At 61.2% G+C, this 14,691-nt stretch overlaps 1 protein-coding gene and 1 long non-coding RNA gene across 2 annotated transcripts in view; one reads left to right on the forward strand and one right to left on the reverse strand.

Moving 5' to 3' along the window:
* Nucleotides 1-409: 409 nt before the first annotated feature.
* Nucleotides 410-3,047, reverse strand: LOC147575164 (uncharacterized). Its single transcript, XR_015243236.1, has 2 exons — nt 1,361-3,047; nt 410-993 (listed from the first exon to the last, which is right to left on the reverse strand). It is a non-coding gene; the product is annotated as an uncharacterized LOC147575164 (long non-coding RNA).
* Nucleotides 3,048-3,191: 144 nt separating this feature from the next.
* QSOX2 (quiescin sulfhydryl oxidase 2) overlaps nt 3,192-14,691 on the forward strand; it is a 30,164-nt gene continuing 18,664 nt past the window's right edge. Inside the window, exon 1 of the mRNA XM_086683959.1 lies at nt 3,192-3,519. Within this exon, the coding sequence (XP_086540085.1) occupies nt 3,192-3,519 (328 nt within the window). The remainder of the gene's footprint in view (nt 3,520-14,691) is intronic.

Below are 14,691 nucleotides of genomic sequence, written 5' to 3' on the forward strand. Positions count from 1 at the left end.
CCCAGGGCCGAGCGCCCCCTCCGTGCAGGTGGAGGAACCGATCCAGGGGGTCTCCAGGGTGGGGTCACGGGCTTTGAGCCGGCCGGGAAAGCAATGGAAGCTTGGAAACTGTCTCTCAGACCCTAAGATCCAACCCCCTCCCCCACACCCTGTTTTAATGTTTCTGAGTCTGGCTGCATTTTACAATCAGTGGGCGCTCTTCCTAAGAACCTTCTAGTGGATCGACATGGGCTGCAGGGCCAGTGGCGCTCTGGGTTTGAGAAACGACCCGTGCTGTGTTCAGGGTGCTGAACAAAGTCCGGTGCCACGGGCCCCATGCCGCGGAGCAGGTGTGGGGTGAAGTAACACCCGGCCACGCTGACTGCACCCCGGGGTGGGCTCACAGTGTCCGTGGCGCCAGCCTTCCTCACTTCCCGTGGGGTGGGGCTGGTCCTGGGGAGGGACACCGTGCTTCGACCTGCCTTCCCACAGCAGGAAGGGGGCACTCCTCCAGCACTCCCCAGGGGGATGGCTGGCAGAGGAGGGACCAGGAGACCCTAGTGGCCCTTCAGTGGGGCCAGCACGCACATCGTCTGGCTGCCCCTGAGACGCCCCTCTGGCTCCCTCAGCACGTGGATGGGGACACACAAGCCCTGGGGAACAGTTGTGACAGCACGACTTGCACCTGGGTAGGGGAGGGGCACGGTCCTTCCAGGTGGCTTTGGGCATTTGCTGTGGACTGAACTGTGTCTCCCCAGAATTCATTCATGGAAACTTGCCCCCAATGTCACGGTGCTAGGAAGCACATTAGGGTTTGATGAGGTCACGAGAGTGGGTTCCCACGATTGCCCTTGTGCCCTTATGAGAACAGACCCCAGAGAGTTCTCTGTCCACGAGAACACACAGAGGGACGTGAGGACACCTCGAGAAGGCGGCCGGCGATCTGTGGGCCAGGAAGCGGGCCTCTGGGAGCTGACCCTGATGACCCTGATCTGGAGTTTCCAGCCTCCTGAGCTGTGAGAAACAAAGGTCTGTCGTTTAATAAATGCCTGTGCTGTGGGGTTTTGTTACGCAGCCTGAGCCGACTGAGACAGTGTTCAGAGTTAAACCCCTCCGGGAAGGGTGGGGAAGGGTGCCTTGGGCCTGAGTGCTCAGAACCCACCCAATAGCCCGCCCCTGACAGTCTTTGCCCCCTGGATGACCAGAGCTGGTCTGCGCCCTCAACGGTGGCCGTGTGACTTCATGGCCACGCCCCCAGGCCGAGGCCAACAAGTCAACCTGGTCACAGGTGGAGGGGGGCAGGGACCGGTGAGGCTGAGACGGGCTCCACCCCAAGGGCAGCAGGGGACGCCAGGGGCACCCAGCAGAGCAGGAGGGGCACCTGGAAGCATAGGCTGCATGCGGGGGCTCCCCTCGGAGGCGGAGGCAGCACCTTCTGTGGAGAGAGGCGGAGAGAGGCTGAGCTGCTCAGGTGCAGGGTGCAGCGGCCCCTTCCAGCCTTGTATCCCTTGGTGCCCACGCACCCAGGGGTCACCTGCCTCCTTCCCCTTGCACTCCACGAGGCACACCCTGGCTCTCCCCCACCTGTTCCCTGCCGGGCCTCTACTTCCTGCCTGGATCTCCACTCTCCTTCCCCCACCACCTCCCGAAAACCTCCTGGGAGGAGCCACCGAGCCTCTCCTCTTTCCCTCCACCACCCTTTCAGTAAACGCCTTGTCCCTACGTCACTCAGAACACCTTTGTCCAGTCGCTAGGGAGCCATGCCCCCCCCCCACCAGGCATCTGTCATTCTTTCCTCCCCACATCTATCCTTCACCTCCGTCTCTGCCCTCTCCTGTCCTCCTCCAACCTCCAGGTTGCTCCTCTGCCTCCCCCCCCCTACCCCATTTGCTTCAGTCCAGGGCTCGGGGTGTGGCCAGTCCTCTTCTGTCCCCGTGGCCTCCTGTGGTGACCTCAAGCGGTCCAACCTACCCTCTGAGCCCAGACTCTCACAGCCAACCAGTGGCCTGGCACTTGCCTCAGATGTCACAAGGTCAACAGATCCAAAACAAGCTGGAGTTCCACTCTCATCCCAACCTCCGTCAAGTGCAGCTTCCTGCTTGCAGCGGCTCTGGCCAAAACCCTGCGAGAAGACACGACCCCTCCGTCTACACTCGGGATTTAATCCACCGCATGTCCTACCTTCCAAACACACCCTAAGTCTGACACTGTCACTAACATTGCCACCCGACCCTCACCTGATTCCCACCATCTCTTGGAGGGCTGTGACAGCCTGTCACAGCTTTCCCTCCTGCCCCTAATACACAGCAGCCAGAAGGGCAGAACCACATCTCTGCTCAGAATCCTCTGATGGCCACCGTGGCTTTCAGAGCCAGGGGCCCTAATCTGCAGCCTGCCTGGTGAGGCCCCTCCCTGTGTTGTTCTTGGCCGCTTCCCTGGTTCCCTCTCTTCCCCTGGCTAACTCTGCTCCAGCCACACTTGGCCTCCTTGCTTTTCTTCGAACGCGCGTGTCCCTTCTACCGCAGGGCCTTTGCACACGCAGTTCCTCTGCCTGGCGTGTGTAGGAGCCAAGTGGCCCGAAACAAGAATTTGAACTTCCAGGCCAATGACTGTTGCTGACTCATATCCGCTCTGCGACCTACTTCCTTTCTTTTTTGTTTTGGTCACACAGTTCAGAGAAAATGTTGATATGCATAACAATCAAGAATAGCAATGTAAAAACCAGGTCTCCTGTTGAATTAAGCAGAAAGTCACAGGAAGCTTTACTTCCTAGGGCTGCAAAGGTCACCTGGAAAGTCCTAAACTTGGGCACCATAACACGTCTGAATCTGTGTGGATGTCTTGCTAAGTTTCCCAGAGATAAAAATCTCATATTTAAAGGTCAAGGTCAGGGGAGCAGACACTCTGAAGCCCCAGGTGGGGTTTCCAGATGAAGCGCAGGACCCCCAGTTAAATGGAAATTTCCGATAAGCGGCCAGTCGTTTACGAGTCCAAGAACTTCCCGTTAAATTTGCATCTCAGACGCGGGGCATTTTCGTTTGCTAAATGTGGCGACCCTGGGGTGGGGAGGGGCGGGGCCAGGCCCTCGGGGGCGGGGCCTGGAGGGCGCCTGGGAGGCGGGGCCGGGCGCTCGGGGGCGGGGCCGGGCGCGCGCGGCGCACGTGACGGCGGTTGCCAGGGTGAAAGGTCAGGCGCGCCGAGGCACTCCCAATATGGCGGCGGCCGGGGCGGCGGCGGCGGCGGCGGCGGCGGCAGCGGCGCGCAGCTCGGGAGCCCCGGCGACGACGGCGGCCCGAGCCCGGCGGCTGCCTCCGCTGCTCGTGCTGCTGGCGGCGGCGGCGGCGGCGGGCCCGGGGGCGGGCGGCGCGGCGCGGCTGTACCGCGCGGGCGAGGACGCCGTGTGGGTGCTGGACAGCGGCAGCGTGCGCGGGGCCACGGCCAACAGCTCGGCCGCGTGGCTCGTGCAGTTCTACTCCTCGTGGTGCGGCCACTGCATCGGCTACGCGCCCACCTGGCGGGCCCTGGCCGGGGACGTGCGAGGTGAGGCGCGCCCGCGCGGGACCCCCGACCCCGGCCGGCCGGCCGGGCCCGGCCCCCCACCTCCCCGGGCCCCGCAGCCACCCCCACCCCCCCCCGGGACAGCCGGGCACGTTGGCGGCCTCGAGTCGCAACGGCGAGAAGCCCTCTTCCGGCCCGCACTCCGCAGCTGCGGACCGGGGAGCCCCCCTCCCAGGGTCTTGGGGAAGAGCGTCGGTGCCTCCCCCCAGCCTTTGTCCTAGCTGTTTTCCGACGCACAGCCCGTCTCCGTGCCTCGGAGCCCCCTTCCCTTGAAGTCCTGCGCCGTCACCCTCTTCTGGCCATATGGTGGATGCTCAGAGCGAGCCAGCAACTTAGACAGACGTCCAGATGCCCCGCAGACCTCTGTGGAGGCAAAACAGGACCTTCGGAGCCTGTCATCGGGAGGCGCCTCGTTCCTAGAGGCGCAGCCCGTGGTTGACCTGACATCCACCGAGCTACATTTTATGTTGTTGGCAGTTTCATCAAGCTGCCAAGTGCTAATCAGTCCCTCGTTACTCGCCTGCCCCGGTGGCAGAGTTGGGGGTGGGGGTGGGGGGCGGGTCTGCGGCTCCCTTCCGCCGGGCTTTTACACGGCATGCGAATCGCTCTGAAGTCCGTGCTGTCCTCAGCGAGAGTGAGGTTTGGCAGGACCCTTGCTGGTGCTCAGCTAACCTCTAATTACATATTTCCGCGGGCCAGAGGATAACAAATTGCTACACTCTCTTCCAGCACTGTTGTTTTTTAAGGCTCCTTTCCTAGTCTGTTGTGATTTTCTCATAACTGAACAGGTTCCCAAACTTCTTAAAAGCCTAAGTAGGGGTTTTGTGCAGAATCGTAAAAGATTGTCTTTAAGATGCATTCTCATATTACCTCGGGGAGTTGGGGCCTTTTGATTCTGAAGGGCCTGTTCTTTGATCTCGTGTTTTCTGAAGTCCCAAGTGTTCGGCACTGTGGCCAGAACAGAGGTGGACGGACAAGTCCTTAGTGGGCTTTCTCAAAGCCTTTGCTTTGGGAACAAACAAACTTTCAGAGTGCAGAGAACTTCTCAGTTCTCGTTTGTCACTCAGTGGCAGAAACACAGATGTGTAACTATTCTGTAGTTGAACCAGCGTGTAAGGAGCCTTGAAAATGGCCCCTGGAACTTGGAAGAAAGGTTTCTTCTGGAAATGAAAGTGGCAAAACCCATACCTGATGGTGTGATTCACTCAACCCTTAGCTAAGTGAGGTTATCTTAAAAGGATTGGACGCTGCCCGGGTCGGGCAGGATGAAGGCCTGGGACCGAGGGAGATATGGCTGAAAGTGAAAAGCAGCTGTGGTCTGAAAGACAGTGGGGACAGCCGCGGGGCACCTGGGCAAAGCGTCCCGAGAGCCAAACCGCCGCTGGAGGCAGGGGCCTCGGCACTGGGGAGAGTTCCACATGGGCTCCCCAAAGAGAGGTCACCTGGGGACTTGTTAGAGACGCACCGTCGGTCCCAACCCGGGTCTGCTGGGTCCGAAACCGGGCGTGAGGCCCAGCATCCTGTCAGCACAAGCCCCACGGCTGGAGGATCACCGTTCTCGGGGACACCAGCCCCGTGACGCACCTGCAGAGAAGCACCCGTGGCCAGGATACGTGGCATATGGACTCCCCCTCGTGGATGTCCCAGTATACAAGGATTCCCCAGAAAAGGAGTCCATTAACTTTTTAAAAAAAATTTTTTTATGTGTGTTTATTTAAAAAAAATTTTTTAATCTTTATTTATTTTTGAGAGAGAGACAGAGCGTGAGCAGGGGAGGGGCAGAGAGAGAGGGAGACACAGAATCCAAAGCCGCTCCAGGCTCTGAGCTGTCAGCACAGAACCTGACGGAGGTCTCAAACCTGCAACAGTGAGATTACGACCTGAGTTGAAGTTGGATGTTTAATCGACTGAGCTGTCCAGGCATCCCCCTTCCTTTTTTAAATGTTTATTTATTTTTGAGAGAGAGAGAGAGAGAGAGAGAGAGCGAGAGAGCACAAGTGAGGGAGGGGCAGAGAGGGAGGGAGACACAGAATCCCAAGCAGGCTCCAGTCTCTGAGCCGTCAGCACAGAACCCGATGCGGGGCTCGAACCCACGAACCATGAGATCATGACCTGAGCTGAAGTCGGACGCTCAACCGACTGAGCCACCCAGGCGCCCTAATGTTTGTTTATTTTAGAGAGTGATATACAGAGCACCAGCGGGGAGGGCAGAGAGAAGGAGACACAGAATTGGAAGCAGGCTCCAGGCTCCCAGCTGTCACACTGCATGGAACCTGACTCAGGGCTCCAGCTTGAGGTCGTGACACTTAACCGACTGAGCCACCCAGGTGCCCCTGGAGTTCACTAACTCTTAAGCCTTTGCTTCCTGTGTGATCGACCACAGGGCTCTTTTTGTGACTAATCCTGGCCCGCTCCCAGTGGAACCACTGAGAAGCCGCGGCCGTCCCCAAGGGAAGCAGGTCCCCATTGCCCCCCCATGTCCTGTGTGAACACAGGCTTCACGCCCGTTGTCACCCCTTTGGTGCCGTCAGTCACCTGTGAATTGGGCTGTCCAGTCCCCGGGGCACACGGACCTTGCACTGGGCCCCCATGGGTGCCCCTCCCCACCCCTCTTGAAATGGAGACCATCCAGCTGGCGTTTTTCCCCATCCATTGCTCCCCTGTGAGATCGCCTGGGATGGGGGCAGTGCTGTTTCCCCTGCTGTCCCTCCACCATCACCTGGGGGGGGGGGGGGCGGCTTCCATTTGCTCAGAAAGGACAGAAGGCCTGAGGGGTGGTCTGGAGAGGGTGAGGCTCCTCCCCCGCTCTGGAAGCGTCTTCTGCTCAGAGCTGAGGGTACTTTGCTTTCCTGAAGGACTTAGATTGAACTTTGGCAATTAACTGACATTTTCAAGATATTGAAAATAAATGTTTTTCCTTGTAACAAGGCGGCTTAACGAACAAAAGGTCTACCGTTGGGTGTAGCCCAGAGTTCCTGCAGTGTTTGTGTGGATCTGGCTTACGCCTGTCACTTCTGAGTCCTTTGTAAGACAAAACCCTGCTGTGTTCCCGGAAACATTTAGCCCGGAGCTGTGGTGTTAGCGGTTTGTGGTGCCACCTCCTTTTACGGACAGGAGACACCTGCGGCCCCCAGCAGCACCCCACCATCGCGCTGCCTTTGAGGTGTCTCCGTGGAGACCGTGGTCGCTGGAGGAGCGCCCCTGTCGAGGGTCACCGGGGCCTCCCTCTCCCTTCTTACTGGTCTGGAGGAAGCAGGGGCACATTTCCTGTAATGGGTCCTGAAATTCTAGATGAGGCAGGAAGGGGAGGGAGCCTGAGACTTGGTGGGCAGTCACCGACAGCACGCACCTTCTCTTCCCGTCCGTGAGCAGGTGTCGCCCTGGGGCCCAGTGAGGCCGGGTCCTTCACTTTGGGTCGCGCAGCTGAGCACCAGGCCGGGTGGCCCCGGGGCCCGTGGCTCTCTGTCCTGGCCGCTCCGGTGCTCTGGCTCGCCCCCCTGCAGCTCCTCACTCACTACCGGGTCTGGTCTCTCTGCCCACCTGGCTAGGCCACAGGCTCCTGGAGATGAGCCGGCGTTCCCCCACGGGCCGCGTTCGTGGGTGGGGGGGGGGTGACTGAGTGGGGAGGGGTGCTGACGGCGCACCGCCAGCAGGGGTGTGTGAGGCAGGGAGCCCCAGGAGGCACCGGGAGCTCGCCGCCTGAACTCTGGAGAGGGCTGTCCGGGGGTTGGAGGCAGGCAGTGGAGATGCCCGCTCGTGATGGGCCCAGGAAAGGCCGCTGTACCCCCTGCCCCTGCCTGGGCAGCTGTGGTTTCAGCCCAAGGGAGACGCGCCAGGGAGGCCCAGTTTCTGTGATGACCACGGCCAGAGGAGCGCCACCGGGCACCAAGGTCAGCGATGCCAGTGTGAGAACACAGGTCATCAGTGCGGCCCGGAGGACGGCCCGGGGGCTTTTCCTTTCTCCCGAGGCGGGGTCGCCAGGCTTCAGCAGTTCGCCAGGAGATGCGCTGGGCAGGGGGACGGCTGTGTTCCGTCGAGCCCTCCGGCCACTGCGCCGAGGGGCGAGGGCGCCATGGGTAGCCCGCCCCGCCTCCACTCCCAGAGGAGGCTGAGACGAGTGCCCGACTCTCCCGCCACCTCCAGTGACTTGTAGCTAACGCTTGCTGGCCTCTGCTTGTCAGTATGTGGGCTCAACTTCTACCCAGACCTCTAGACCAAACTTGCCCTTGAACTTGGAGTTTGTCTGAAAAGACCTTGCTCACCCAGGACGGAGCCTGCGCCGGGGAAGAGAGCGTCCTGCGGTGGGTGGACCGTGGGCACCCATGCACCGTCCCCCCCCCCCCCCCGCCCCGCCCAGCCTGCACCATGACGGAGAAGCCACGGAACAGCCCTGCGCCTTCCAGACAGCCCTCCTCTCGCTCCCTCTTAGACCTTGGAGGTTAATTACTCTGTGCTGTAATCATTTTCTAGAACTAACCGATGCCGGACTTCTAAATCAGACTTCTATGGACATTTTCATGAGAACTTGACCAGTACTGGTGAAAGGCTTAATCCTGAAGGTTAAGTGATAGGGTCCCTTGATAAGTAAACTTGCAATAAATATTAGTTTGCTCTCACAGAGAAGCCTAATTATTTCTCAAGGATTTTTTAAGCCTGTGGTACTGAAAACAGGCTTGTGAGGAGAGCAGAGCAGGCCTTGCGTTGCGACCCCCGCCCCCATGCCCCCAGTGGATGCCCCTGGAGGCGCGTGCCTCCCAGCTGGTGCCCTTTACCCCCGCTTTAGGACATTGTCCCCAAAGCAGGCAATTTGCATTCAGTTTAGAGAGTTTCTCTCCTTTGTGTGGTGGGATCCAGACAGGTGGGAGAGGCAGGAGGAGGGGAGGGTACAAGTTGAATGTGGCCAACACCCTGAAGCTAGACCTTTGAGATGCTTTGCATTTTATTTGATAAAACGGACTGTGTCTTTTGTGTTGCCCTGAATGCCTCCATCTGCCCGGGCAGTCTGACTGCGGGTGTCTCTGTAACCGAAATCCTCCCTCATCTGCTTCCCTCAGGAGCCTTCCGGCCTAGCTTAGCCTAGCCTAGCGTGAGCAGCCTTCCTCCCCAGGACAAAGGCCTGGTGAGGCGTCAGCACCTCCTCCCGCCAGGACGGCCAGCCCAGCTTTGAACCGGCCGAGCGGAGTGCTGTGTCGAGGGGCGCTGTGCAGACGCGCCTGGTGGCGGGGTGCTGAGGAGCCCGGGCAGGCGGCTGCCCCTGCGCACAGCGCGTGGCACTGTCCTCGGCCCGTCCGTGCTGCCTTGAGCTCCCCGCTCCCTGTGCAAGTAGAGCCTGACGCCTGCCCTGCGTTGACTCTGCACGTCGGGACCTGTCCTGAGTTGTGCGTGGCGCTGGCAGGTGCGGAGAAACCGTGAACGACCCTGGGAAGGTCCGAGTGGGGCCCGTGTTCCAGAAGAAGGGGCGCTGACGGAAACACAAACAAAATGAGGTTGATTGGAGCTCCTAAGTCCTGGGAAAATAACCAGGATGATGGAATTGGCACGGGGCTGTGGGGGAAGGCCTCGGCTGGCATTTGACACTCAGCAGATGAGGGGCGAGGGGCACGGCCAGTGCCAAGGCCCTGAGACAGGCAGGACGGCAGGTGTCCAGAGGACTGCTCGCGGCTGTTGTGGCTCCAGGGTGGGGAGGTGGGGAGGTGCCCGCAGGTGGAAGCCGGCGGCTCTGGGTCCAGAGGCTGGGCGAACCGCGTCCTCATTCCTGAGCAGCGGGAAAGAAGAGTGGCTTCAAGTAGGGGGTCATTTGATCTGGTGTCTACGTTAAAAAATCTGCGCCTGCTCCCTGGAGAACCAGGGCCAGCGGCCGATGGGGGTGGCGGTTGGGACGATGCGGGCCAGACTTGGGGTGGTGGGTCTGGGCGGGAAGGAGGACCGTAGTGTTTCGGCAGCGTTGGGGGGGGGGGGGGCGGCGTCTCGGAGCGGGCCCTTCAGCGTTGTAACCAGGTGGTGGTCCGGTTCTGGTCAGACGTGCCGAGTGAGGTGTCTTTCCTTCCGGGAGCAGGGCGGGCACGGGGATTCGTGGCCCCTGTTCCCACGCTCGGCGGATGCCAGTCGCTTTTCCACAGTGAGCTAGTTTTCTTCTAAGTCCTGTCATCAAGGACCGTCTAAAACCTAGAAATGTGAGAAGAGGGTGGGTCTCGCGTCCTCTGTCACTGGGGCCTCGCCTCACAGGCTCCCCCGAGGGCTGGCTTTCCGGGGGAACGTGTCTGGGTTTGACGTTGCGTGATGGCTGTAATTAAGGGCTTTGCCTCTGAGGCTACGCGTTGGCTCACAGACCTTCTCTGGTAGAGGAACGGACAGCTTCTGTCCGGAAGAAGACCCCCAAACGCCAGGGTTTTCCTGCCCTGTTGGGCGCTGGAGGGCCCTGTCTCGTAGGCTGGCTGTTCTTGGTGGCCCTGGGCCCGATCCGCGCACCCTGATGGGGCCCTTCGGTACCTGTTCATCCTGTGCTTTTCCGAGTCATGCCTTTAGCTCTTTGAAAACTATGCCCTGACACTGGCCGCGGGTGGATTCGCTGTCTAGAGACCTCACGCTGGTGAATTTACCAAGTGCCTTTATCAGCGGTGTCGGAGCAGAGGTTTCTGTGGCCTTACGCTCTCTTGAAGGCCCTGCAAGGCATTTCAGAAGCACCGGGCTTGCCGAGCACCCTGCTTCTCCAGGCGACACTGCGACTCTGGCCCTTTCGCTGTTGTGATGAGAAGAAGCAGTGGGTTGAAAACCCGGTGAAACCAAGGTTTCTCTTTATCTTTTTCATCTTGAAGCCCCTAGCGGTTGTGCCCTATTTCAAAGGGCAGGGTCCACCTCCCGGGTGCCTGGGAAAGTCGAAGGCGCTTGGGAGGCTGAAAAACCAGCGTTGGTGACCTCCGTCTGCACCGCCTCGTTTCTCTGTGGCGGCATCTGCGGCCCAGACCGAGCGTTTCCCACCGTCTCCCCCTCACTGGGAGAGCAGCTGGCGCCCCCCGCCTTCCAGGACACAGCGGGTGGAGGACCCAGGGGCCTCTTTCGGTCACGTTCCGGGAGGTCGAGCCTGGGGCGCCAAGTGGAGACAGCAAGTGGGCAGGGGTTGCCTGCAGCCTGGGCTGGGTGAGGCCCGCGGGCAGAGGCCCGGGGGGCTTGACCTGCTGAGTCAGAGCCCTCCACCCTGGCCCTCACTCTCGGTGCCTTTGACGGAGAATGTGGCTCCTGTGCCCGGTTCCTCCAGAGTCTCTGAGGCCAGAGGTCGTGGCCGAAAGTGAACATCCGACTGGCCGTGGGTCTCGGGCTGGGCGGGGGCGCCCCGTCTACCCAGAATCCGTGTGCTGGGCTGTGGACAGATCGCGGAGGAGCCGTCTCAACCTCTCTCGCTGGAGCTGCCGGAGCCCCAAGGAAGGCTGCCTCCCGGGTGTCACGAGACACCGAAAGGGGGGAGGCACGCACTCTGTGGTCTCTCTGACACTGGGACCCTGTGCTGCTGCCATGGTGACGCCGTCGGTCACTCACCACCTGCAGGGGTTTCTGGGTTCCCTGTGCGCGTCAGTGCCACCTGGGACAAAGGACAGGCTCCCAACACCTGCAGCTTCTCAGGGACTGGCCCCACTGCTGACTCTGGAGCTGTTTGCATGGCCGCCCTCCCTGCCGCCTGCTGCTCTCCACCCAGAGCTGTCTCCCCTCCCCTCCCCTCCCCTCCCCTCCCAGGCGGTCCCCAGTGTCCCGTAGGATGGCAGTGCCCGGGGTCGTCGGGAGTTCGCCGCTGCTCTGCTGGCCGTGGTGAGCACTCGGAGCACATTCTAGTAGCAGACGCTTCCCAGCTGGGAGCGGGATGTGGCCGTTAGCCCGTCTGTCCTCGCGGCCCCCTTAGCGGGTCATTCCCTGGCCTCTGTCTTACAGGTGTGGCAGCTGAGTTACAGACACTGGTAAGTTGTCCAGAGTCTCCAAACCTGGTAAGAGGCAGGGCAGCACGTGGGCTGCGCATCTGCCTCCGGACGGGGTCCCCATGTGGTGTGGCACGCCGCTGCTGAGACAGGCCAGGCCTCTCGGGGGCACCCGGAGGGCCAATGGGAACGAGCTCAGTAAAGGGCGCGGAGGCCAGGACCCACCGGGACGCGACTGACTGGGAACCTGGGCGCCTGTGCAGTGCGGCTGCTGGGGGCAGGTGGCGGTGAGGTGCACCGGGGCGACGGGACCGGCAGAAAGCGCTTGTCTGGACTGTGGCTGGTTGAGAAGGGCCCCGCTCCCGGGACCCTGGGGGCCGTTCAGGGCCGTGGCCCGGTCCCGGCTGGCTGCCACCCTCGGAGCCCTGACGGGGGCGGGCTGCCCGAGCCTGGATGGCTCCCGGGGTGCTTCTGCATGCCGCTCCCGCCCCGGCACAGCCGGCCCCGGCCTGCCCTGACGCCCTCGCCTGCTTCTCCACCCCGGTGTCTCCCCCCCCCCCCCCCCCCATCAGGCAGGAAAGATTCCCCGCCTTCCCGGGATGGTGCGTCGTCAGCGCCGAGCCGGGAGACTTGGTCTGCCAGTCGTGCATGGCTCGCCCTGCGTGGAGCTCGTTGGAAAAGCAGAGCTCGGGGGAAACGTGTCACGAGTGTCCTGGAGAGGAAGGGGCCTGGGAGGTGAGGACCGTAAGCCGCCTGGTACTTGCTGTGCCTCCCTAGTTACTACCTCGAGGTCAGAGGATGGCTCCGCTCAGGCGCAGAGGGCTCCTCGTGGCGGGGGCAGCCAGGAGGCCAGGACGAGGGGGGCAGACGCCGGGCGCCCCTCACTTGCCCCTGGGGCCTTTGAGCTTGGTTCCGTCACCTGTGGAGGGGGAGTGGTGACGGTCTCATCCCAGGCTGGGATGTGAGGCTTAGCTGGGACGGCAGGGACCAGAGCGCTTTTAGAGCACTGAGTGCGGGACGAGGCGCCAGAGGTGATCCGGCCTCCTCGGGCTGGGGCTCCGCACCCTCCCGACACGGTTCCTGCCCGTGGGGATGCGGCCACCGTTGGAGGGAGAGGCTGTGGGAAATGTGCTGGGAATGCGAGGAGAGGTCGTTTTTCCAAAGAATGGGTTTTCTGTGCATTTAAGAAGGAAGCACGCCGTGTGCAGGGGCTCCCTGACGAGGTGGGCGCCGTTGGTTCCTCCCACGCGTGACCGCGTGGGGTCAGAGGAATGGGAGGGGCGGGTGGGAACGGGGAGTGTCTCCTGTCTGCGGGCGGTAGGGTAGAGGGAGGAGACTGTTGTGGGAAGACACCCACAGCACGTTGAGGAACTTGCCGGTCGGTGGACACCTGTCTCATGTGCTCTGCGTGCCTGTGACAGTGGGTGACGGTCAGCTGGTTCTGAACCCTGGGCGGATTCCTCAGCCTCTCTGACCCCCAGCCGCCTCTTCTGTGACGTCCTGCCTGTTTCACAGAGAGACTTCCGTGGTGGATGACGTGGTAAGAAAGCATGAGGCCCTGTGTAGTTTACTTTGTTCTGGAAGCAAGGCTGGTGGGGAGCTTTTCTTGTCGTGTTGACTGTGCTTGGGCAGGGAATCAGGGAAGGCCTCTCTATGGAGGTGACGTTTGTGTTGAAGTGGACAATAAAGCAGCAAGTGCAGATCAGAGGCAAGTGTGCTGCACCCAAGGAAGAGCAGGTGCAAAGGTCCTGGGGCAGGAGTGTGCTCAGACCCGTCTGTGGCTTGAGGGGAGGAGCGAATGAGGGAGAGGAGGGTACAGGTCAGCTGATGAAACGTGCCACGAAGTGCTCCCTCGGGAAGGTCCCGGGGACACACAGGAAGTGGTCTCGCCTGCAGACCCTATGCCTTGCTGGGGGCTGGGCACCCTCCGGGCCCCTTCCAGCCAAGGTTGGAATTGAAGGAGTCACGTAGTTCAGTGCTAAGAAAGGACGTGCTCCTCCTTACGGCGGAACAACCAGCAGATACCGGGGTGGGGGAGCGTGAAGTCTACTGGAAGGCAGAGCAGCTGGAGTCGGTAGCACAGGAGGCCTGGTGGGGACGCCGCCCAGGAACACGGGCTGTATCCTTCGTGCTGAGAGCCGGCCGTGCGCACGTGACGGGGCCAGGGTCCTCCGGGCCGGCTGCTGCGTCCCAGGGTCCCAGGGTCCCAGGGTCCCAGGGCTGGGGGGCTGCGGAGGCGGGCAAGGGAGCGGGGGCAGTTTCGAGGCCTCGCTCTGGTCTGGGCCAGCAGACTGAGCCCGGGAGCAGGTGCTGCGAGCCTGACAGGCCCGTGTTCCCCAGGGTTCAACGCCCGGAGTCTTGCCTTTGGGGTTACAGAGCTGTTGGGTGCGGGGCTCACAGCCGTTCCTACCAGCCCCGCGTGAAGTCTGCGTGTTCGCGTGGTCTCTCGGTCTCTCGTGCTGTGGGACACTCAGGAGGGTTGTGAAAATGTCGGCACCACCGTGGCCTTGGGTCCGATTTTGCTTCGCGTCATTGTCACCTGCCGCGTCGTGACCCGTGGCGGCTGCTCTGTGGGGTGCTGTGTGCAGCCTCTTCACGCTGAGGACTCCAGGAGGGTGGGAACTGAGCAGGGGACACAGAGCCAGCAGAGCGTGGGTGCCCGGGACACAGTCTCCGCATCCTGGAGGCCCGACTGGGTGTGTTTGCTTTTGCCCATAAGACGTACCTAGTGGGGAAAATGTGAAGAACGAGGAAGTCGGACCGAGTCCCGCCGTGAAACCAGACCGTAGTGAGCGTCTCGGAGCGCATTCTTAGCGTCGTTTTTCTGTTTCTGGTCCGGCTTGATTATTCGTCGGGATTATATCCAATGCTCAGTGCTGGCCCTCGGGGCAGTTTTTCATTTTCCTACATACCTTTTCTGGGTAGCGGGTGCTTTTCCTTTTTTTAAACATGAAATGAAAGCACGTCATGGAAATTGCGTTTGTGAGGCCAGAAAGAGGCAGCAAATAGGAGGCGCTTTGGCAAGATGGATGGGAACAGAAGCAAAGATGACAGGCTGGGAAGGGCTCCCCCCACAGGGCCGCTGGAGGGCGGGGGGCCTCGTGGGCGGCGGGGGGCCACGCGTGGAGGGAGCCCTGCGCGTTGGGCCATCTGCCGCACTAATTGGATGAAAGTATTAACTGTTCGTCCTGAGTTCCGTGTAATTCGAGACTCAGGAAAGATGTGGCCTGTGATTCGGGAAGGTCCCGTG

Source organism: Puma concolor, chromosome D4 (assembly GCF_028749965.1).
Source record: "Puma concolor isolate L17-30 chromosome D4, mPumCon1.1.hap2, whole genome shotgun sequence".
NCBI classification, from domain to species: domain Eukaryota; kingdom Metazoa; phylum Chordata; class Mammalia; order Carnivora; family Felidae; genus Puma; species Puma concolor.